The sequence below is a fragment of the Astyanax mexicanus genome, chromosome 25, assembly GCF_023375975.1.
Source record: "Astyanax mexicanus isolate ESR-SI-001 chromosome 25, AstMex3_surface, whole genome shotgun sequence".
Classification (NCBI taxonomy): Eukaryota; Metazoa; Chordata; class Actinopteri; order Characiformes; family Acestrorhamphidae; genus Astyanax; species Astyanax mexicanus.
Genome location: NC_064432.1, coordinates 24,745,099 through 24,768,262, shown reverse-complemented (window position 1 = coordinate 24,768,262; position 23,164 = coordinate 24,745,099). Strand labels below are relative to the sequence as shown.

General features: G+C 39.1%; 1 protein-coding gene across 4 annotated transcripts in view; it reads left to right on the top strand.

Annotated features, from left to right (window-relative positions):
* Positions 1-23,164, top strand: part of adgrb3 (adhesion G protein-coupled receptor B3) — a 321,788-nt gene that overhangs the window by 270,165 nt on the left and 28,459 nt on the right. For all 4 annotated transcript variants that reach the window (XM_022682079.2, XM_049472155.1, XM_022682078.2 and 1 more), the window contains 2 exons: positions 16,086-16,236; positions 22,844-22,913. In XM_022682079.2, coding sequence (XP_022537800.2) covers positions 16,086-16,236; positions 22,844-22,913 — 221 coding nt within the window. The remainder of the gene's footprint in view (positions 1-16,085; positions 16,237-22,843; positions 22,914-23,164) is intronic.

The following is a 23,164-nucleotide window of genomic DNA, read 5'->3' as shown; positions in this document are numbered from 1 at the left end:
TCTACTGTAAAGATATCACTTGTTTGTTTGTTTGTTTTTCATTGGATAGCGATTATATATATTTTGTAGTTTAAGTATGCCAGTGGAAATGTAAACATTCTATGTGGACGACGGCTTAAAACATATAAACGTTTTATAATGAACGTCAGCTTGAGCTGTTTATTGATTATTAAAAGTCTGTTATAAAGTCTCAGTGCAGGAGGCCTTCGGATTAATTGATGAAGATGAATAATATAAGACGTTACTAAGATGAATTCTACATCGTACATCTCTCAGCAGCGCTGGTTTACGTGTTTACAGCGCTCGATAACTCCGTACGCAGTGTGTTCTGGGCTCTAAAGCTCTGAGATGCTGCAATTAATATTTTTAACAGCGTTTTTCTCTTTGAACTGAAGACTCTAATGTCAATCCAGAGACGAACAGGCGGTATAATTACTAATCGCGCGAGTGTGTCTGCCAGAGCCACTGTTCTGAACAAGCCCACAGAGTCTGGCCACATCCCATTAGCAGCCGAACGGCCTTATGGGAAATCTCCAGTTTGGCTTCCAGCTGGATCTCTGTCGTTTAACTGCGTAACTGTATCCCTTCACTCCAGCAAAGTGGCTTTCTTCTTAAACGGCATGAGGTACTTCATGTCTGCACGAGCTGGGCGTCCAATCAAATCTCATATTTTCATGGCTGGCCAGATCAGGAGCTCACAGCAAGGCAACAGCCAATAGCAGCCAGAAGATTTCTTAGTAGGAGTTTGATTGGTGTGTTCTTTACTTTGGGTTCAAGCTGGGTTTTGTTACGAGATCTCGTACAGTATATTAGGAGCCAAGAACATGCCTTTGAAGAGGTGTCTAATTCTATTTCTGTATTTTTTTTCCCACTATATCATCACTGTCAGTTTTGTCTGTAGTCATTTTCCACTTTTTAACATAATCTGTCAGCTTTGTACAGTTATATCAGAATTTATTGATGGATGGACCAATAGAAATGCTCCAAACCTGGATAAACATAAAATAAAATCTTTGAATACGTATTTACTTCCATTGAAATACAAGAAGGTGAAGATTTTACTCAACATTTTTCCATTTTTAAGCATTTCTGTTCTATGTTTCACAGTGACTGGACCAATAGTAATGCTCAAAAAATAGATAAACTTCCATTAGAAGTTTAGTAGAGTTTTTTTTTTTCTACTGTAAAGTAACAACTATAAATCTCTCAGAATATAATGACTAATTTTTCGTTTTCAAGGTTTTCTACTTTTTAACATAATCTGGCAGAATTCCATGATGGGTGGACCAATAGAATTGCTCAAGAATTGGACAAACGTCAAATAAAATAGTATCAACCCTGAGAATCTTATAGAAGGCTTCTTTCCCAGCTCTTCTCCAAACCCAGGGATTGATATAGGCACCTTTATTTATTATTTGTGTTTAAAGTTCTATAATCCAGAGATCTGCTCAAACAGATTGAACCCAACATGGGTTTTAGTCCCACAACCTTGTGAACAACAATCCTGAGATCTGCCCAATCCACTACCTAGGTTAATACACTAATTAGGTTGCACCCAACATGAGATTTAAACCCAAAACTCAGGTTCTTCTCGAATCTCTTTTAATTTCTAATGATTTGTGCTTTTACAAGCTCTGCTTTATGCCTTGTTGAACAACTGCTCCCAACATGGGTCTAAATCCCACAACCCTGAGATTCTTAAAGAAGCTTGTTTTTCCATCTCTTCTCCAATCTCAGTTATGTTCATTTCTTTCGTTGACTATGGGATTATATATATTTTTTTTCGCATGCTCTGTTTTTGCTCTGCCAACATGGGACTCAATCCCAAAACCCTTTGATCAACAGTTGAGAGCTTTGCCAAAACTACCGCCCAAACAGAAACGAACGCCGTTAATATTTGCGCCATTATTATGCTGCTCTGAATCTCTTTGTTCTCAGAATTCTCTCTTCCTAGGGCAACTTTCTAATAATTAATTTTTCTACGAATCTTAGAGAAAGCAAATTTCTTTCCTGCTCTTCTCTGTTCTCAGTTCCCTCGCTAGTTCTCTCCGACGCAGGGATGGGTATAGGCACGTTATTAATTATTTGTGCTTTTAAGTGCTCTGCTTTAGGCCTTGTTCACTTGTTGAGTGCTGGTGGTAAGGAAGTGTTCCTATCTTAATAGAGCAGCGACACGTTTGCCATGAATATTAATGTGGGAGAAAGAGACTAATGTCAAAACAGTGGCGACGGCGTGGCAGACAAAGCGCGGCGTGTGTTTTCTGGGGCAAGAAGCGGATATACGTTACATTAATTGGAGAACCGAAAGGCGTCTCTTACAATATTCTTGACAAGGTGTGAATAAACGCTTGTCAGAATGGGATATTGTAGAGCGACACCAGAGTGGAACGGAGGTAAGTAGATTAGGTTTGAATGGTTGGTTTTGAATATTTAAAAGGATGCTAATATGAAAAGCTGTCCCTGGAACACCCCAGGTGAGCTACATGATGAATAAAAATCGGTGGATTTACTTGTTTAGCCTTTGCTGAAGCCTAGACGTCAATTGGACGTTGATGATGGTTTAGGACGAATTAGGGGTTTAGATCAATTAATTTAAAAAGGACAGGAGTTCTTTGTTCTAAGCGATGCTGTTGCTAAAGTGGAGGCTGTGGTTGAAGTGGATGCTCTGGTTTCACAGGCCTCGGGCCTTGAACATCTGGTCTGTCTGGTGAGTTTGTGTTTGAAACAGCTGTGCGTTTGATTAGTAGTGTTCACAAATGGAAATGGTGCAGTCTAAACTCGTTTTTATATGGTTAAGCGAGTTTAGAACCTCAGGTTACAAGAGAGGTCACCTTGATGCTGAAAACATTTTCCCTATTCAGATAATGGATATTGCTCAGAACCAGTTATCATCCTTGCTTAAGGATCCAACAGTGGCTGGGATTTGATCCCACAACCCTCTGTAGAGCTTTACAGTGCAGAGCTTTAACCAAATCACTGCTCAACCAACATGGGACAACATGAGTCAAAAGTTTGTGGGATTACCAAGACAGAGTTATAATCAAACCACTGCCCAAATTGGTTGCGCTAATTATGAGATTTAATCCCACAACCATGTGAACTACAATTCAGAGCTCTTACCAAATCACTGCCCAAATGGATTATACTCATCATTGAATTTACTCCCACAACACTGTGGTCAGCAATGCAGAACTATAATCAAACCACTGCCCAAATGAGTTGCACCAAATATGGGACTTAATTGTCTTAAATATGGGACTTAACTTGTGTTCAACAATAAAGAGCTATAACAAAATGACTGCCCGATTGTGTTGCACCAAATAAGGGATATAATTGCAAAATCCTGTTAACAATCCATAGCTCTGCCAAACCAACATGGGACTCAATCTCACAAACATTTGACTAACAATCCAGAGTTCTAATCAAACCACTGCCCAAATGGGTTGCACTAAATGTGGAACTTAATCCCACAACCCTGTGATTCACAGTCCAGAGCTCTGCCCAAAACATTGCCCAAATGGGTTGCACCAAATAAGGGATATAATCCCGAAACCTTGTTATCAGCAATCCATAGCTCTGCCCAACCAACATGGGATGCAATCCCACAAACGTTTGACTAACAGTCTAAAGATCTAATCAAACCACTACCCAAATGGATTACCCTCATCATGTTCCCACAATCCTGTGATCAGCAATCCATAGCTTTGTCTAACCAACATGGAGCTCAACCCCACAACCCTGTGATTCCCAATTCAGAGCTCTGCCCAAACCACTGCCCAAATGGATTGCACCAAATATAGGACATAGTTCCACAACCCTGTGATTAACAATCCAGTGCTCAAACTACTTCCCAAATGGGTTATACCCAACATGGGTCTTAATCCCACAACCATATGATTCACAAACCAGACCTATGCCAAAACCTACACCCAACCAGCACAATCCCACAAACAGTCTAGAGTTCTAATAAAACCACTGCCCAAATGGATTATACTCATTATGGGACTTACTCCCACAACCCTGTGATCAAAACTATGCAAACCTTGTCAAAACTACTGCCTTAATGGGTTGCACCCAAACATGTAGGTTTATTCTGTTAAAATTTCAATGAGTGAATGAAGTGAATAATAGAGGACCACCAGTGATCAAATATACACACAGTTTTTGAAGTTCAGGCTCTTGAACTTGAATATTTGAACACCAGCTCCATCACTCACTCGCTACAGGTGACCCTCCCATTTCTTCTTGTTCTTTATCTTCATAAAAGCATTAATTAGGCATTTTGTTGAAAAAATAAAGCGTAACGCTGAGTCTCAGTGAAGATGCTGAGAGCACACTCTTAAATCAAAGACTTTATGCTAATCAGGTGGTGCTATCTCTGAGTCAGCTTCGCGGGTTAAGCTGGGAAATCGTCCTCCCTGCCGCAATTATGCAGTTTCCTGTGGACGCTCGGATCGAGTTTCCCATTTTGATGAGGTCAGGATCATCCAATCAAACGGGATGCACTTTTGATTGATGGAGATAATCATACCTGCACATCCTACACACTTTAAAACAAAGGCGTTGCTAGATAGTCATTAACGCTGTTATAATGGTTTGGTTACTAAGGTGTTGCTGAGCAGTTGCTAAGGCCTTGCTATGGTGTTATTAAGTGTCACTAAGTGGTTGCTTTAGTATAGCTGTTGGTTGTAAAGGTGTTTCTTTCTGGTTACTATCCTGATGGATTGGTGGATAAGGTGTTTCCTATGGTTTCTAAGGTATTGCTACATTTAATCTGTTGGTTGCTAAGGTGTTGCTTAGGTCTTGCTATGGTGTTACTAAGTGTCACTAGGTGGTTGCTGTGCTATAGCTGTGGGTTATTAGGGTGTTTGTGGTTACTATCCTGATGAATTGGTGGATAAAGTGTTCCTTATGGCTTTTAAAGTGTTGCTAAATTTAATCTGTTGGTTGCTAAGGTGTTGCTTAGGTCTTGCTATGGTGTTACTAAGTGCCACTAAGTGGTTGCTGTGGTCTCACTGTAGTATAGCTGTTGGTTGGTAAGGTGTTGCAATATCATTTTCAAGTTGTTGCAGTGATGTTGTAATGGGATTGGTGGTTAAGTTGTTGCTACATTTAATCTGTTGGTTGCTAAGGTCTTGGTGTGCTCTAGGTTTTGGTTGCTAGATGGTTGCTAAGCTCAGAACTGAGGTCCAGGTCTTGCATCCTGGATGATGATGATGATGATGGTGGAGGAGCTGGATGATAAATTAGAGATGAGAAGGTAATGGGAGGTGTTCTCGGCGAGGCAAGGGATGTTCTCGGACGTTGGCGACGCTTCCTGGCGTCTCGTTGGTCTCCAGCACATTTCAGGGCTTTTGTTCTTCCGTAAATGAAACACTCAGAGTTCAAAAGTTCTCCGTGTTTGTTTTGACAGTCCGTCCAGTGGCGTTACATAAAGGATGATGCTATTCCAGTTCACTCGGGTTCTGAGAGCTTCTCAAGAGATGCTCCAGCGACTGTACTGCACCGAGTGTTCCTGGACGAGGAGGCTAAACGCTGCTGGACAGCACTGACCAGCTAATTGCTCATTTAACTGCTGGATGCTTTTATTTTTGCTTTTTTACTTAGTTTTATACTGTACAAAAATAAAATGATCACGTGAAAAAAAAAATCTATTTATTTTAAATGGTTAACTATAGAGTGCAGTTCCTTAAGAAAACTGTAAGTGTAAATGGTTTGGCTTTTGGTTTCTAGAGTGTTCCAATGGTATACATGTTACTAAGTGGTTACCAAGGTATCTCTAGGTGGTTGCTAAGGAATTGTCATTGGTTGCAGAGTGGTTGCTGACGTGTTGCTATGGCACAGCTGTTGGTTGCTAAGTGACTCCACTTAGGTGTTGCTAAAGTATAGGTGTTAGTGAATGGTTGTTATTGTATTGCTGTTAGTGGCTAGTCACTGTTCATCACTAGGTGATTGCTCAAGTGTTGCTATGGTATATGGGTAACTAACTAGTGGTTACTATTGTTTTTTTAATGTTTTGCTTTATTTTTTTTCTGTTGTAAGTTGCTAAGCTGTTGCAAGGGGGTTGCAGCAGTAATGGACTTTCTATGGTATACATATTATTAAGTGGTTGCTAATATATTGCTAGGTGGTTGCTAAGGAGTGGTCATTGGATGATGATGGGTTGTTCAGGTGTTGCTAATGTATAAGTGTTGCTAAAATGATAATCAAAATGATCATCCGTTACTAATGTATTACTAAAGTATAGGTGTTACTAAATAGTTTTATGGTACTCCTGTTAGTTGCTAGTCATTGTTAGTGGCTAGGTGATTGCTAAAGTGTTGCTATGGTATGGTACAGCGGCTTACTAGTGGTTGCTGAGGTTTTGCTAGCTAGTTATTACTGGGTTATTGGGTTTTTTGCTAGAGGTTTTTAAGGTTTTTCTGTATTTTATCTGTTGGAGGTTGGTAGGTAAAGTGTTGCAAGGTGGTTGCTAAGGTGTCACTCGGAGGTTACTGTGGTAAGGATTGCTTAGATCTTGCTCTTTTACAGCTGCTTGTAGGCAAAGTGTTGCAAGGTGGTAGCTAAGGTGTTGCTGTTTTATAGCAGTTTGTAGGACAAGTGTTGCAAGGTGGTTGCTAAGGTGTACAAGGTACAAGATGTACGGACATTAAATAACTGTAATAAGAATAATAAAGAGTATAATAAAACTTAAATTGCCTACCGCCAAAATGTTCTCATCAATTAACTAATTAAATTCTTAATTATATTTTTCTTGGCAGATATATATATATGTTTTTATTAAATCCAGAAATAGCAGATCATTCCTGTAAGACAACACTTTAAAAACACTTTTAGTGGATAAAAACGACTTTGTAAAATTAGTAAAATGCATTAGACATAAGTGTATATTAATAAAACCAGATTTATGACAATTTTACTTGCTTAGAAATATCATTTTTTGCCCATTAAGACTCTAATAATTACCTCATCAGCTGAAGGAGATGTATTGGAGCAGTGGGGGGCATTGGAAAGGTCTCCCAAGCCCTGAGAACCACTGCCCTAAATTATAGTCTTAATTAAAATCTTAATAATCTGTGAAATCGCCAGAATTTTAGAGAGGTTGCTATTTGTGAAACAGTGAGTGATACTTCAGGACACTTCTGAGCGCACTGTAATTAAAGTGGACCTGCATGAGCTTTAGAACCAGAAATACTGCATACTGTGTATGCTTTATTCTGTTACCATATAAAAATAGAGGTTTTAAAATGTATAAATGACTTAAAAAACAAAAAAAAAACAGTAATTGAGAGCTTAAAAAATGGACTTTTAGTCACTAGGTGATTGCAAATATGGTGGTATAGGGCTTACTAGTGGTTGATCAGGTGTTGCTCAGGTATTGGGGTTGTTATGGTGTTGCTAATGTTTTGCTAGATGGTGGATACAACATAAGTTGTTAAGTGGTTGCTAAGGAATTGCTCTTGTACAGCTGTTGGTTGCTAAGTGGCCCTTAAAGTGTTGCTAGGGTATAGGTGGTAAAAAACTCTGAAGCATTTAGGGGCTTTTGCCATAGTAGTTCTCACCATAATATGGATTAGAACCAAGTCCTGCTGGAAAATGAAATCTGTATCTCTATAAAAGTTGTCAGCAGAGAGGAGCATGAAGTGCTGTAAGATTTTCCGGAAAAAACGCTGCACTTACTTTTCTTGGGTTAGTCCTGATGAGGGCCAGTTTCATCATTACAATGGTTTTGATGATATATGTGCTGTGACTGCACTGTGAATCCTTTTTTCTAGATTGACTGACCTTCGTTTTTTTCTTTAAAGTAATTTTATTTCTTTACTTAGTCGAGTAGTTGTTGCTTCTTCTAATCTGGATTAGAACATTATGACATGTCTCTCCAAACCATCACTGATTGGTGGAAACTTCACACTAGACCTCGAGCAGTTTGGGCTGTGTGTCTCTCCACTCTTCCTCCAGACTCTGATCCCTTGATTTACTTTAAATGAAATGTAAAATGTACTGATGATCAGCGATGGTTTGGAGAGTCATGTCTGTCATCTGCTGGTGTTGATCCACTGTGTTTTATTATCAAGTCTAAAGTCAAAATCTTACAGCACTTCGTGCTTCCCTCTGCTTATAACAACTTCTGTGTAGATGTGGATTTCATTTTCCAGCAGGACTTGGCACACTGCCCACACTGCCAAAAAAAAAAGTACCAATTGGTCTTATTATATAATATTCAAATTTTCTGAGACGCTGATTTATTATTATTTTTTTTAATTGGCTGTAAGCTTCATAATCATCAACAATAAAAGAAATATACGCGTAAAATAGATCACTCTGTGTGTTTAATACATCTATGTAATATATATGAGTTTCACATTTTGAACTGAATTACTGAAATAAAGTAACTTTTTTCAATGATATTCAAATTTTTTGAGATGGCCCTGTATAGTAGTTAGTATAGTAGTATAGATGCTCTGTCCAAAAAGCCTCTGTGATTGTGTGTGTGATTGTGTGTGTGTGTGTGTCTGGTGTGTCTGGATCTGGGTAAATGAAGTGTAAAAGAGTGAGACGGAGGGGAGGGGGGGGGGGGGTTGTTGGAGTGAGGCGTCGGTTGGGCAGTTGAAAGGGGTTGGGAAGAGGGGGGGGGGGGTGGCTTGGCTGGCCCATAGCCCCTTCTCTGAAATCCAGAGAGTGCGCTGCCCTTTACAAAGGCAAATTGCCGGGAGATGTTGAGCCCACCATGTCTGTATCCATGGCAACAGAGGAACGTAGCTCGGGAGCACTCCGTTAAACTCCGACAGGCAGGGCTGACGTAGGAGGAAGTGGGGGTTGGAAGGCATGTCGATGTGGATGGGGGGGGGGTGGTTGGTGAGGATATGGGGATATAAGAAGGGAGGGGGGGGGGGGGGGATGGGGGTTAGGGTAAGGCAGTGACTCGCTCAATAGATCGCTCAGCCCAGACTGAAGCAGCCTGATGAATACTGATACTGAGAGGAAGAGGGGGCGGGGCCTGAATAGCGTGCTCCTTTGAATAGGGCTGATTATGTTTGTATGTGTATACAGGACATGCCAATGGCTTCTATATAACCCATCAAAAACACAGCAGCGCTCCTCAGACGTTGCTCAGAACGCCGCAGATCTTCGTCATGGCCGAGATGTACAGCATTACAGTAAGAATCCACGATTCCCCCCGGCTCTGAATAATAACGCCCCGCTGCAGGAGGAGCTCTGGTGCGAGCCGGAGCGCTGTAAAAGCTGCTCGTGCGAGAACGTGCAGAGCAGGCTGTTGCATCAGTCGCTACAAAGGCAGAAAACCCAGGCTGCCATAGGAACAGTGAACAATCTGGGTCTGCTTTATCTCAGCGCATCACCGTCCTCTACAGCTGCAGCATCGCCTTCACTTAGTTCACCACTGCTGTTTACTGCAAACAGCATTTTCCTATGCATCTTGGCATCATGTTCTCCTCCACCAGTCTTACACACTGCTTTTGTATAACTTTATGCTGCTTTATTCCTGGTGCACAAATTCAAGCAGTTCAGTTTGGTGGTTTGATGGCTTGTGATCATCCATCTTCCTCTTGATTATATAACATTTAGTACACTAATATGTTACATATCGATGAATATAACAGGCCATTTTCAGAAGCTATAGATATATGTTTGAGTAAAATGATAAAACATTGTTGTTTTATTCTATAAACTACAGACAACATTTCTCCCAAATTTCTAATAAAAATATTGTCATTTAGAGCATTTATTTACAGAAAATGAGAAATGACTGAAATAACAAAAAAAGACAAAAAGATGCAGAGCTTTCAGACCTCAAATAATGTTCATATTCATAAAGAGGTTTAAGAGTTCAGAAATCAATATTTGGTGGAATAACCCTGGTTGGTTTTTAATCACAGTTTTGTTCATGCATCTTTGCATCATGTTCTGCATGCATCTCCACCAGTCTTACACACTGCTTTTGGATAACTTAGTTCAAGCAGTTCAGTTTGGCGGTTTGATGGTTTGTGATCATCCATCTTCCTCTTGATTATATTCCAGAGGTTTTTAATTCGATAAAATCAAAGAAACTCATCATTTTTAGGTGTTTTCTTATACTTTTTGTTCTAGAGCTGTATATATGTGTGTGTTTTGGCGTGGGCGTTTTCGTTGTTTGGCTCTGCCCTAATTGGCCTTCTGTAGGCAGGCATCTGTCATAGTGTAATGCTCGCTGTGTGCAGGATTGTGTTGTGCCGCGCTGCCTACCTGCTGTAATGGGCATCCCGGTGCCACCGTGCCCCTCAGGAAGAAACAAATTGGTGGGGTTGAAGCAGAACACTGAAGCCGGACTCTGACTCTGTCCACTGGATGGAGAGATGGCCAGTTTTAGTGCAGTGAATCGTAGTTTAAAGCGTTTTTCTTCAGGAGAGACTCGTGAAAAAAAGGCTCTACTACAGTTATGCCATCTGTAATTACCACCGGACCATATGGCACTGAGGTGCTGGCGGGTCCGACTCGGTACCAGCCGTGCCCTGCAGTCAGCAGTGCGGTGAAGCTAGCTCAGGCGTGACGCTCTGCTGTACATTTAGCATTTTCTCCATGAGTTTTAATTACAAATCAGAATATTTCATCTTAATGAATAATAAATAATATTTAGAGATGTGTATTTACATACAGGTGCATCTCAAAAAAGTAGAATATCATTAAAATGCTAATTTATTTTCTTAATTCAGTTCAAAATGTGAAATGTGAAACTCTCTATATCACATAGATGAATTACACACAGATTTCATTTTCCAGCAGGATTTGGCACACTGCCCACACTGCCAAAAGTACCAATTGGTCTTATATAATATTCTCATGTTCTTTTCTAATTTTTCTAATTTTGACTTTTTGGATTTCATTGGCTACAAGCCATAATTATCAACAATTAAAGAAATAAACCCTTTAAATAGATCACTCTGGCTAATACTGAAATAAAGTAACTTTTTTTATTACTTTAAGCATTGTTAGCATTTTCCCAGATTAGCACTGTCACAGGTTAGCATTGTTAGCATTGTCCCAGTTTAGCATTGTCCCAATTCAGCAATGTTGGCATTGTCCCAGGTTAGAATTGTAAGCATTGTACCAGATTAGCATTGTTAGCATTGTCCCAGATTAGCATTTTCCCAGGTGAGCATTGCCCAGGTTAGAATTGTAAGATTTGCCTCAGATTAGCGTTGTCCCAGGTTAACATCTTAGCATTGTGCCAGTTTAATTTTTTCCCAGATTAGCATTGTCCCAGATTAGCATTTTCCCAGGTTAGCATTGCCCAGGTTAGAATTGTTAGCATTGTCCAAGATTAACATTTTCCCAGGTCAGCATTGTACCAGATTAGCATTTGCCCAGGTTAGAATTGTAAGATTTGTCCCAGATTAGCATTGTCCGAGGTTAGCTTTATTAGCATTGGCCCAGAATAGGATTGTCCCAAATTAGAATTTGTTATATTTGTCCCAGGTAAGCATTGTCACAGATTAGCACTGTTAGTGATTTTAGTCATTTACAGTGTTCTAAATGCACAGTATATTTATTAAAAGACAATTAATCACATGGTTCTGTTTTAAATGAATATAACTAATATAAAAACTAATATTTTTGCGCTCCAGTTTCAGTCTTTTCTGTGTAGCAGTGCATCCAGCCTGGGTTTGCTGTTGGATCAGATCACAGTAAATCTTGCCAGGATAAAGAAGACGTTGTCGGGGGTTTATGTAACATTTCCGTTACGCAAGACTGAGACTGTGATAATTACCAGCACTTTTACTGTTTTTACTGTGTTTTACTCTGAGAGTCTTTGTTGTATTTGAGATCATTGACAGATACGATCTTATCAGTGACAGATAGAGTTATTTATTGTTTCATGTGGGCCAGCAGTTATTTATTAAAGTGTCTCAAAGATGACAGAATTCATCTTTTGGATTTGAAAGCTGAATTTCCTATTATTTCTACAGTCAAATTAAGCCAATATTTATATTTATATATATTTTTAATCCTTTTAAACAAAGTCAACATATTTACTATTTTCTCGTTTTAAGATTCTTATAGGAAAATAAGATTATTTCAATTTTTGTTTTTAATTCATTAGATCCTGTTTCTGTTCCTGTTCCCATTTGGCATCTAATTTACTGTAACATCTGTAGCCCAAATTAGATTATTCTAATAATCTAATTAGATTATTCATTGTCGCTGAATATAAAAAAAAAATATGGTTTAGGAACTTGAAAAAAAAAAAAAAAACGATGAGGATATTAAATGAAAAATATAAAAGAATTTAACAGAACAATAGTAAGTTTGCTCCCTGTCTGTGTGCGAGAGATTTTTCTCAATACATAAGTCCAAATATGACTTGCGGGAAATGCAAATTTGTTGTACAAAAAGCTTATATATATTAGAATATATATTAAAAGGAGATGTATGTAAACAGAGTTAAATTTGGAATAATGCTTACGAATGTGTTCACTTTCTATTTTCATAAACTGGATATGTAGGGCATTTTTGTTTCTTACTTTTTTTTTTAATCATATATATTGTAATGTTGAAGGGTGGCCTAATTTGTGCCGTTTCAATCACTAGTTTTTTGAATATTAGTGGCATTGCTAGTTATTGTATTAAGTGATGACTAACTGACTGAATAAATAATTATTAGCATCATCATCATTATTATAATTATTATAATGCTGATAAATATATATATATATATATATATATTATTAATTGAGTAATAGAACATTAACTGCACCTCAGTGTTGCTTAAACCCATATTTATGCTTTCTACATCCAGTAACTCTACATATATTAATACATTCATTTCCTGTAGTATATATTAGGATGATCTGTGTGTGTTTTGGGATGGAGATTGCAGCGTCTGAAGATGAACAGTGCTGAAATGTGTTTGTTCTCTCAGTGGGGCTCCGGGAGGCGGGACTAGGGCCAAACCAAACATCCTAGTGGGCCAATTTTGGGCAGCACACTTTGGGCAGCTTTCACTGTTCATTAAGCAGCATATTTGATCAGGATTACTCATTACTAATTACTTAATTTGTGACTTTTAATAGTAAACTATTAGTAATTAAATATAATTCATTGACTACACACAAAAAACTCAAGAAAACACAGGAAAAAGTTGAGATAGTATGGATAAAAAAACGTGTCTACTATTTCCAATTTTATTTTATTGATTAATGAAGTACACACAAAAGGAATCATGTAGTAACTTAAAAGTGTTAAACAAAACAAAATACTCTTGCTCTTCCTTTCTTGGGGCTAATCTTATTAGTGCCAGTTCCATCATTATAATTGACCGGCCATCATTTTTTATGAGAGTATAGTCAAGTTACTCCAATAAAAAAAGGACAAACTCTTTTGATACCAGAGTAACTCTTGATCTTCCTTTCTTGGGGCCAGCCTGATTAGTGCCAGTTCCATCATTATAGTTGACTGACCTTCATTTTTTCTTGCAGTCATTTTTTTTCTTTTAAGAGTATAGTCAAGTTACTCCAATAAAAGCAAAAAAAAAGGACAAACTCTTTTGATACCAGAGTAACTCTTGCTATTCCTTTATTGGGCCGTCCTGATTAGTGCCAGTTCCATCATTATAATTGACCGGCCATCATTTTTTATGAGAGTATAGTCAAGTTACTCCAATAAAAGCAAAAAAAAAGGACAAACTCTTTTGATACCAGAGTAACTCTTGCTATTCCTTTATTGGGGCCGTCCTGATTAGTGCCAGTTCCATCATTATAGTTGACCGGCCATCATTTTTTCTTGCAGTCATTTTTTTTTCTTGAGACTACAGTCAAGTTGCTTCAATAAAAGCAGGACAAACTCTTTTGATACGAGAGTAACTCTTGTTCTTCCTTTCTTGGGGCTAATCTGATTAGTGCCAGTTCCATCATTATAGTTGACAGACCTTTTATTTTTTTCTTGCAGTCATTTAAAGTCAAGATACTCCAATAAAAGCAGGATAAACTCTTTTAAAACCCTCGATTTCAGCAGGAACAATGAATAAGCAGCCATCTGGTTTCTTTCGTCCAATAGAATGTAGCAATACTTAGTTTTATTTATCTGCAGAAACCTTCTCCATCCTTCTCTCTCAGCAGGAATGCATGACCTTGAGTCACATGCCTCCAGAACATACCCCTCGCATACTAATGAACACGCTTTCCGAGTGATCCAAGAGCAGCTCAAGGCCCTTGCCTGATCTCCAGCCCCGCCCACATCGCTCAAGTGCTCCTCTGGGTGCAATCAAATACCTTAGCCTGAGCGCTAGGCTAATGAGTTGTTGACAAACGGTGTGTGTGGTTGTTACAGAGCAGGAGAAGCTCTTGTTGGTTTTAATGCAGGAGGGCAGTTTCTAACCTGGACCTGCTGGAGCGTGAGGGATTTGATTGCAGTCGGAAAAGCCTTGAAGCCCGGTTTTTATATTTATTCAATATTTCATGCTGCAGAAAGTGTATACTTTATCATAATTATACTAGGAACATTTGTCTGGGGCAAACATCATTTACAAACCACTTTTAAGTCTCTGAAGAGCTTTTAAATTAATGTTTATGTGAGATTTAGATCGATTAAGAACTATATATTTTTATGTTTTTGATTTAGAAATATAAAATATTGTTTTTAAGTGTGGCATTTATGTCTTTAGAATATGTAAAAAAAAAAAATAATAATAATAATAAAGTTTCCAATATGGTCAAGTGATATGGCCCTAAAATAATATCACGATATTTCATGATTAATTTTTTTTCCGTGATAACGATACTCTTGGCAATATGAAAAAAAAACTAAATAAAAAAAAAAATATATATATATATATATATATATATATCAAGAATACACAACTGCAACAAAATGAAAATCACATCCCTAACTGAGATATTAAAGAATAATAAAAGGAGTTTATCAGATTTGTAAAAGAAGGTGATAATCTAGAATGTCATGATACTAATAATACTAATAATGGACTCTAAGTATCTCCATATATCCAGGATTGAAGTAAAATAAATGATACTGGGCAGATATAATCTGTCTGTAGTAGATATACAGTATTGTGCAAATGTTTTAGGCTCTTAAATGTGAATTCCTTGTTATATTTGACTGTATTTATGTTTATTTGCATCTGTTCAAAACATATGTGGTGCTTTTTTCAGGTAAAAACACTCATATTGCTGAGATAAATGGATTCATGTGATTTGCTTTGGTGCCTAAAACTTTTGCACAGTACTGTATAATGGGAAATGAGAATGAGGGAACACCCCTGGTTTCCAGCACATTAAACCTGTGTTTTAAACTACCTGGGACTGTTCTGTACAGCCAGTCCTACCTCTAAATATTTTAGAGCAATCAGCATTGAGTTGCATTCCTTGCATTACCTTCCCTTTTTAGGGCAGATTGCTCATGTTAGCTGCGTTTTTTAGCATTTCGGGCTCTGCAATGCAGTCTCAGTGGGTTCCGCTTAAGTCACATATAACCGTGTGGGGCGGAGTTTATATTGGCGAAAACGGGGCTAAATTTGGACGCTATAGTTATTAGGTACCGTGCCGTAAATCAGGACCAGGAAGCGTGTTGTAATAACTTTGAGGTGCCTGTTAGCATTGCAATGCTAACCTGACTACCGGCCTGATTAAATGGACTAGGTGGACTGTGGTTTCCGGTTGAGAGTATGCTGTTTGTGGTTGGCTGTCATGTAATACTGAGAATATTAAGATATTAGAAAAGGAGCTACATAAGTGTAACTTCATTAAAACACCACCCCTGTGGAGATGTTTGTATCTACACTAGTGCCAGCAGTGAAAGTGTTTCCTGGCAGGTTCCCGTTGGATCAATTGTACAGTGCGTCCTCAAGGAGAAACACAAAGTTCAAGCATTAAATGTTGCCAGTTGCCTCCCGATGTAAAGTAGAGAGTCAGGTCAGTGTCTGAACTCGACGTACAGCTCGGGTAATGCCGGGAAAACACAACAAGCACTTCAGCATTCAGCAGTTTATCCAACGTTTCAGTGCCAAAGCCTACAATCCCCTGTTCCCCTGGCAGAATGCTACAGTCGTTTAATGTCTCTCTCTCTCTCTTTCTCAGGGCGTCTGCACGATGACGACGGCGTTCCTGCACTTCTTCTTCTTGGCGTCGTTCTGTTGGGTTCTGACGGAAGCCTGGCAGTCCTACATGGCCGTGACGGGGAAGGTGCGGACCCGGCTCATCCGCAAGCGCTTCCTCTGTCTGGGCTGGGGTGAGTGTCTGTAATCTAGCAATAATAACAATAATTACAAAATAAGTGAGAACAGTAGTGAATAAAATATCAATAATTACAATAAAGACAAAAGGCAAATTTACAAAATGTATGGTTACAGTGAGATACATTGGGGTGAAGTAAGGTGAAGTATGTTGAGGTACAGTATGTGGAGGTATATTGAGATGTACAGAAGTACAGTGAGCAACAGCAGCAAAAAAAGGTAAAACAATAGGTAGAGTTAGGTATGGTGAGGTATTGTGAGAAACAGGGAGGTACTGTGCTGTAAAGTGTGATGGTGAGGTATGGTGAGGTATGGGGAGATATGCTGTGGTGATAGGTATGGTGTGGTATGGTGAGGTGATATAGTGAGGTACTTTGAGGTACAACGAGGTGAGGTATGGTGATGTGATGGGCAGGAATGGTGAGGTACAGTAAGGTACGTTGAAGTAAAGTAGTTGTAAGGTACTGTAAGGCATGGTGAGGTGGTACAATGAGGTATGGTAAGGTACAGTAAGGTGAAATATGGTGAGGTACAGTAAGGTACGTTGAGGTAAAGTGAGGTAAGGTACTGTAAGGTGTGGTGAGGTGGTACACTGAGGTACAGTAAGGTACGTTGAGGTATCATGAGGTGATACAGTGAGGCGCAGTGAGGTGAAGTATGGTGAAGTACAGGAAGGTGAGGTAAGGTACTGTGAGGTATGATGAGATACAGTGAAGCACAGTGAGGTATGGTAAGAATCACTGAGGTACATTAAGGTGATACAGTGAACTGCAGGTATGGTCAGGTACGGTGAGATACAGATATAGTGTCTCTGTCTGTCTCTCTCTCTCTCTCTCTCTCTCTCTAGCTCTCTCTCCCTCTCTCTGTTTTCTTGACCTGGCTCTCTCTCGCTATCTAACTTTCTCTCTTCAACTCTTTCTCTTTCTTGCTATTCTCTCTCTCTCTGTATATATTCTCTCTCTCTCTGTGTTGATGGTCTTGTGGGAGTGTATAGGGGAGTGTATAGGGGAGTGTATAGGGGAGTGTATAGGGGAGTGTATAGGGGAGTGCATAGGGAAGTGTATAGGGAAGTGTATAGGGGAGTGTATATAGGGGAGTGTATATAGGGGAGTGTATATAGGGGAGTGTATATATGGGAGTGTATATATGTGAGTGTATATATGGGAGTGTATATAGGGGAGTGTATATAGGGGAGTGTATATAGGGGAGTGTATATATGGGAGTGTATATATGGGAGTGTATATAGGGGAGTGTATATATGGGAGTGTATATATGGGAGTGTATATATGGGAGTGTATATAGGGGAGTGTATATAGGGGAGTGTATATAGGGGAGTGTATATAGGGGAGTGCATAGGGAAGTGCATAGGGAAGTGTATAGGGGAGTGTATATAGGGGAGTGTATATATGGGAGTGTATATATGGGAGTGTGTATATGGGAGTGTGTATATGGGAGTGTGTATATGGGAGTGTGTATATGGGAGTGTGTAGGGGAGTGTGTAGGGGAGTGTGTAGGGGAGTGTGTAGGGGAGTGTGTAGGGGAGTGTGTATAGGGGAGTGTGTATAGGGGAGTGTGTATAGGGGAGTGTATATATGGGAGTGTATATATGGGAGTGTATATATGGGAGTGTATATAGGGGAGTGTATATAGGGGAGTGTATATATGGGAGTGTATATATGGGAGTGTATATATGGGAGTGTATATAGGGGAGTGTATATAGGGGAGTGTATATATGGGAGTGTATATATGGGAGTGTATATATGGGAGTGTATATAGGGGAGTGTATATATGGGAGTGTATATAGGGGAGTGTATATAGGGGAGTGTATATAGGGGAGTGTATATATGGGAGTGTATATAGGGGAGTGTATATAGGGGAGTGTATATATGGGAGTGTATATATGGGAGTGTATATAGGGGAGTGTATATATGGGAGTGTATATAGGGGAGTGTATATAGGGGAGTGTATATAGGGGAGTGTGTATAGGGGAGTGTGTATAGGGGAGTGTGTATAGGGGAGTGTGTATAGGGGAGTGTGTATAGGGGAGTGTGTATAGGGGAGTGTATATATGGGAGTGTATATATATGGGAGTGTATATATATGGGAGTGTATATATATGGGAGTGTATATATATGGGAGTGTATATATATGGGAGTGTATATATATGGGAGTGTATATAGGGGAGTGTATATATGGGAGCGTATATATGGGAGCGTATATATGGGAGCGTATATATGGGAGCGTATATATGGGAGCGTATATATGGGAGCGTATATATGGGAGCGTATATATGGGAGTGTATATGGAGCTCAGTTGTGTGTATCAGAGGCAGTAGTACAGTACCTGCTGGTGTGATGGATCGGGTCGAGGTTCTGCTTTGAAATGGACAGAGCTGCTTTCTTCCTCAGGCTTCTTTTGTTGTTGTTGTTGTTGTTGTTGTGGTGGAGGTCTGCTTTCTTCGCTTTGTCCGGCTGTGATCAAACACCGGCTTTATGATGTTGAATTTATAGTGCAATATCAAGTCTATGGGTTTGAATGGAAGTAATACAGAGCAGGACAGGTTTTTATCCATGCAGCAAATGGATTTACCAATGTATTTTGAGATGAAGTGCAAAATCACAGTTGTTTAAAATTATTTTAATAAGTAAATCATCTTTATTGTTTATAATTACTTTCACACTACATATAAATTCTATTTAACACAATCCCCAGTTAGAAAGCCAGTATGAGAACTCAGGGTCAGCCATGCTACAGCGCAGCTGGTTTAATTCACAAACTCTCTTGGCTCAACAAATACATCAACTCAACAAATTCTATGTTTTTAGCAATATTTTTGTGATAATACACTGCCGTGCCAATATCCATGAGATGTGAATCACGTGTTTTTACAGCTCCTTCATCTGCTAACTTGCCACGGACTGTAGGTACAGATCCCTCCCTCAGAAGAAGTCCGCTGGCTAAAGTTTTTGTTTTGCATAACATTTCCCTCAGAGCTATTAGAGGAGCATCTGTCTTCTAATTTCACTTCTAAAACTTCCTCAGCATCTTTCAACAGTTAAGTTGGTTGAGTAAATTTGGTAAAATCCTAGGACTAGTTTGCAAAAGCAGGTTTTGTTGATTATAAAATAAATGAGTGTGAAATAAATTAAGCAGATCATGGTGGTCCAAATTGTGGTGAACTAAGGCTTTGGTATGGAACATGCTTGGGCAAAGTACAGATTTTCTAAAGTGGGTACACCCTAATTGTGCACATTACCCTACTTTTTGCAGGTGGATATTCTTAAGATATCCATCAAATTTAAGTAGTGTCGCATCTGGCATCATCTTCAGAGCTATAAAAGGAGCATCTTTTACTTTACCTTCAAATTTCACTCCAAAATTGTTTTAACATCTTTTAACAACAAAATTGGTGGAGAAAATTGGGTAAAAATCCTAAGACTAGTTTGTAAAAGCAGGTTTTTTTGATAATAAAAGAAATGGGCGTAAAATAAAGTGAGCAGAGCATAATTTTCCAATCAAATCGTATACATTATAGTGCGTTTTGCTGGTGGATATTCTTAAAATGTCTATCAAAGACAAGCATTACTCTTATTGGATGTTTTGGGGAGCTGCTGTCTGATCTGCAGTCGCGTCCGGCGTCATCTTCAGAGCTATAAGAGGAGCCTCCGTCTCGACACATGGCCTACTTTACCTTCTAGTTTCACTCCGAAAACTTCCTCAGCATCTTTTCCGAACTGACTGTTCCATCTCAAGCTGCTTTTTCAGGTCCATTAGCGGACGTTTGTAGCTTTTGTAAAGCTGTGTCCACTCCAGTAAACCAGAATTCTGATTGGACGGTATTTTCTTATGTTTTTGGGAATGTTCCAGGGCAGGTAATTACGCTCGTTTAGCGTCATTATCCGAGCTCCTTTGGAATCTGGATGAAGGTCCTTGTGCTTCTATTTCCTATGTCCATTACCTCTTCACCCTGCTGTAAACTGCGTTCAAAAAGGAGCAAAAGGAAATAAAATGGAAAGAAATAAACAGACATCAAATTGATTACAAAAGAGCGTGTGCTTTTCTCATTCTTCTAGTTACCTAGCAACAAACATGGCAGTCCTTCCTTCCATCATCGCGGGGTTCTGGCGAGCGACGAGGAAAAAGACTAGAAAAATAGAAAAGAAACGTTAAAATTAAGGCATTAAGGCATTTCTACTGTAAACCATCAGTGATTTTATATACTGCATTATCTGAATCTCAGTAAAGATGCTTTAGAAGAGATTATTAAGGTTGTTTCTCACAATTGCAGCTTTTACATAATGCAGAATTGTTCCCAATTGAATGGTATCAAAGAGATATTGCAGAAATATTAAAGAAATATGAAAGAAATATACTTTTTATCCCCCAATAAAACATTGATTTTGAAGCATTTCGCATTAGCACCCCCTCCGCATCCATTTACAGTAATTGTTCTGGAATTAAAGACGACATCCGCTCGACTGAACTTGTTGCTCCCGCTTTTGTACTCCATCATTTGACTTCCTTAGCGACGGTTGCTAAGCAGGAAATAATGTGAAGAGGCAAAGAAACAGAACTGGAAGAAAAGCGCCAATCGCTGTATTATGACATTTCCTTTCAAAATCTGCTTTCAGTGACTTTTATGCTGACAGGAAGTGGGACTTTTATTCATTTTAGACAGCTGTCACACGTGCAACCCGCTTTGTAACCAGTTACAACCAGTTACAACTGGTTACATCAAGTTTAAGATCATTTAAATATGTCAAATGGATTAGATGAAGATGGGTTGAGTGACCAGCTTACACCATTAAAAACCAATAAAAACGTGAACAGATACGTTTAGTTTCGGTTTCACTCAGCAGTTTAGTGGCTGAGTGCACTAAACTACTTTACTACATCCTGCTGTCATCCTCGTCTATGTGATGTAGGTGGGCGGAGTCTAGCTTTATTTCAAACAGATTGGTTTGTAGAATGTTATGTGCTGAATTCAGAATAAGTGTAAAAGGTTCTCCTCGAATTTCTTTTATTTCTGTCTATAAATAAGGGTTAATCTACAGTTACAGTAGATACAGAATCACCAGCACTGTAATCTGATGCACCTGCACATCACCAAGGGGAGTCAGTGGAGATAGAGGGGTAAGTAGAGGGGGAGGTAGAGATGGATATAGAGGTAGAGATCTGGGTAGAAGTAGAAGTAGAGATAAAGAGTTAGAGGTAAAGATGGAGATAAAGAGGTAGAGGCGGAGATAGAGGTGGCAGTAGAGTTGGAGATAGAGGGAGGTAGAGGTAGATAAAGAGGTAAAGGAAGAGGTATAGATAAAGATAGAGGTAGAGATAGAGGTGGAGGTGGAAGTAAAAAGATAGAGATAAAGATAGGGCTAGAAAGGTAGAGGTTGAGATAAAGTTGGAGATGTAGAGGTAGACATAAAGATAAAGATAGAGGTAGAAGTAGAAGTGGAGATAGAAAGAGGTAGATTTAGAGGTAAATATAGAGGTAGAGATATAGATGAAGAGAGTTAGAAAGAGAGAGATAAAGGTAGAGATGGATGTAGAGATGGAGTTAGAGATAGAGGTGGGGATAGAGGTGTCGGTAGAAAAGTAGAGATAAAGATGGAAGAAGTGGTGGAGATGGAGGTAGAGGCAAAGATTGAGATAAAGAGAGAAAGAGGTAGAGGTGGAGATGGATAAAGAAATAGATATAGAGATGGAGAAGGAGAGGTAGAGGTAGATATAAAGACAGAGGTAAAGAGATATACAGGTAGAGAGATAGATTTAGAGGTAGAGATAGATGTAGATATGGAGATAGATATGGAGATAGAGGTGGAGGTAGAAAGTAAAGAGATGGAGGTGGAGATAGAGGTAGAGGCATAGATAAAAATGAAGGTGGAGGTAGAGAGGCAGATATAGAGGTAGAGATAAAGATTAAGATAGAGAGAGAAAGAGAGGTAAAGGTAAAGATTTTTTAGTTTAATATAGTTTAAAGATTTTTTAAAAGTTTAATATATAGAGGTAGAGATATAAAAGGGATGGATGTAGAGATAGAGGTTGAGGTGGGAAAGTAGAGGTAGAGATGAACGTAGAGATAGGAGATAGATGGAGAGGAGTAGAGGTAGAGAGGTAGAGAGAGATATAGGTAGAGGAAGAAGAGGATGAGAGAGAGAGAGAGAGAGAGAGAGAGAGTGAGAGAGAGGGTACTTACAAGCTCTTAAAATTCTCCTTTTTGGATTGAATGACCATCAAAAACATTAAACTGATGAAACTGGCACTTATCAGGAAAGGCTGGAAGAGCAAAAGTTCCCTCTGGTATTGCTAAATGGTTGCTAGGTGGTTGCTTTGGTGTCACATAGTTATAAGTTATAACAGGTGGTTGTTATGGTGTTATAAGGTTGTTTTTTTATACTGTTGCTCAGTGGTGTTGCTAATCAATTTGCACTGTATTTCAGGTGGTTAATATGGTATTGCTCAGTGGTTTCTATGGTGTCCCAAAATAATATTAAATTATCCCAGGTGGTTTTTATGGTGTTACAGATCTACTTAACTAAGAAATTAATTCCCGTCTGTCTGTCTGTCTGTCTGTCTGTCTCTCTGTCTGTCTGTGGATTACAGGGTTGCCTGCTTTGGTGGTTGCCATCTCCATGGGCTTTACGAAGGCGAAAGGATACGGAACACCACAATAGTAAGTCTATTTTTTTTTTTTAAATGTAAGGAGAAGAAAGTTCAGATAATTGTGTGTGAAAATTATGATTGGGAGATCATTGGTTCGAATCCCAGTCATGCAGCTTGCCATCAGCTGCCAGAGCCCTGAGAGAGTACAATTGGCCTTGCTCTCTCTGGGTAAGATAGATGGCACTCTTTTTTTTTCCCTCATCACTCCTAGGGTGATGTGGATCAGCACAAGGCTGCGTCTGTGAGCTGATGTATCAGAAC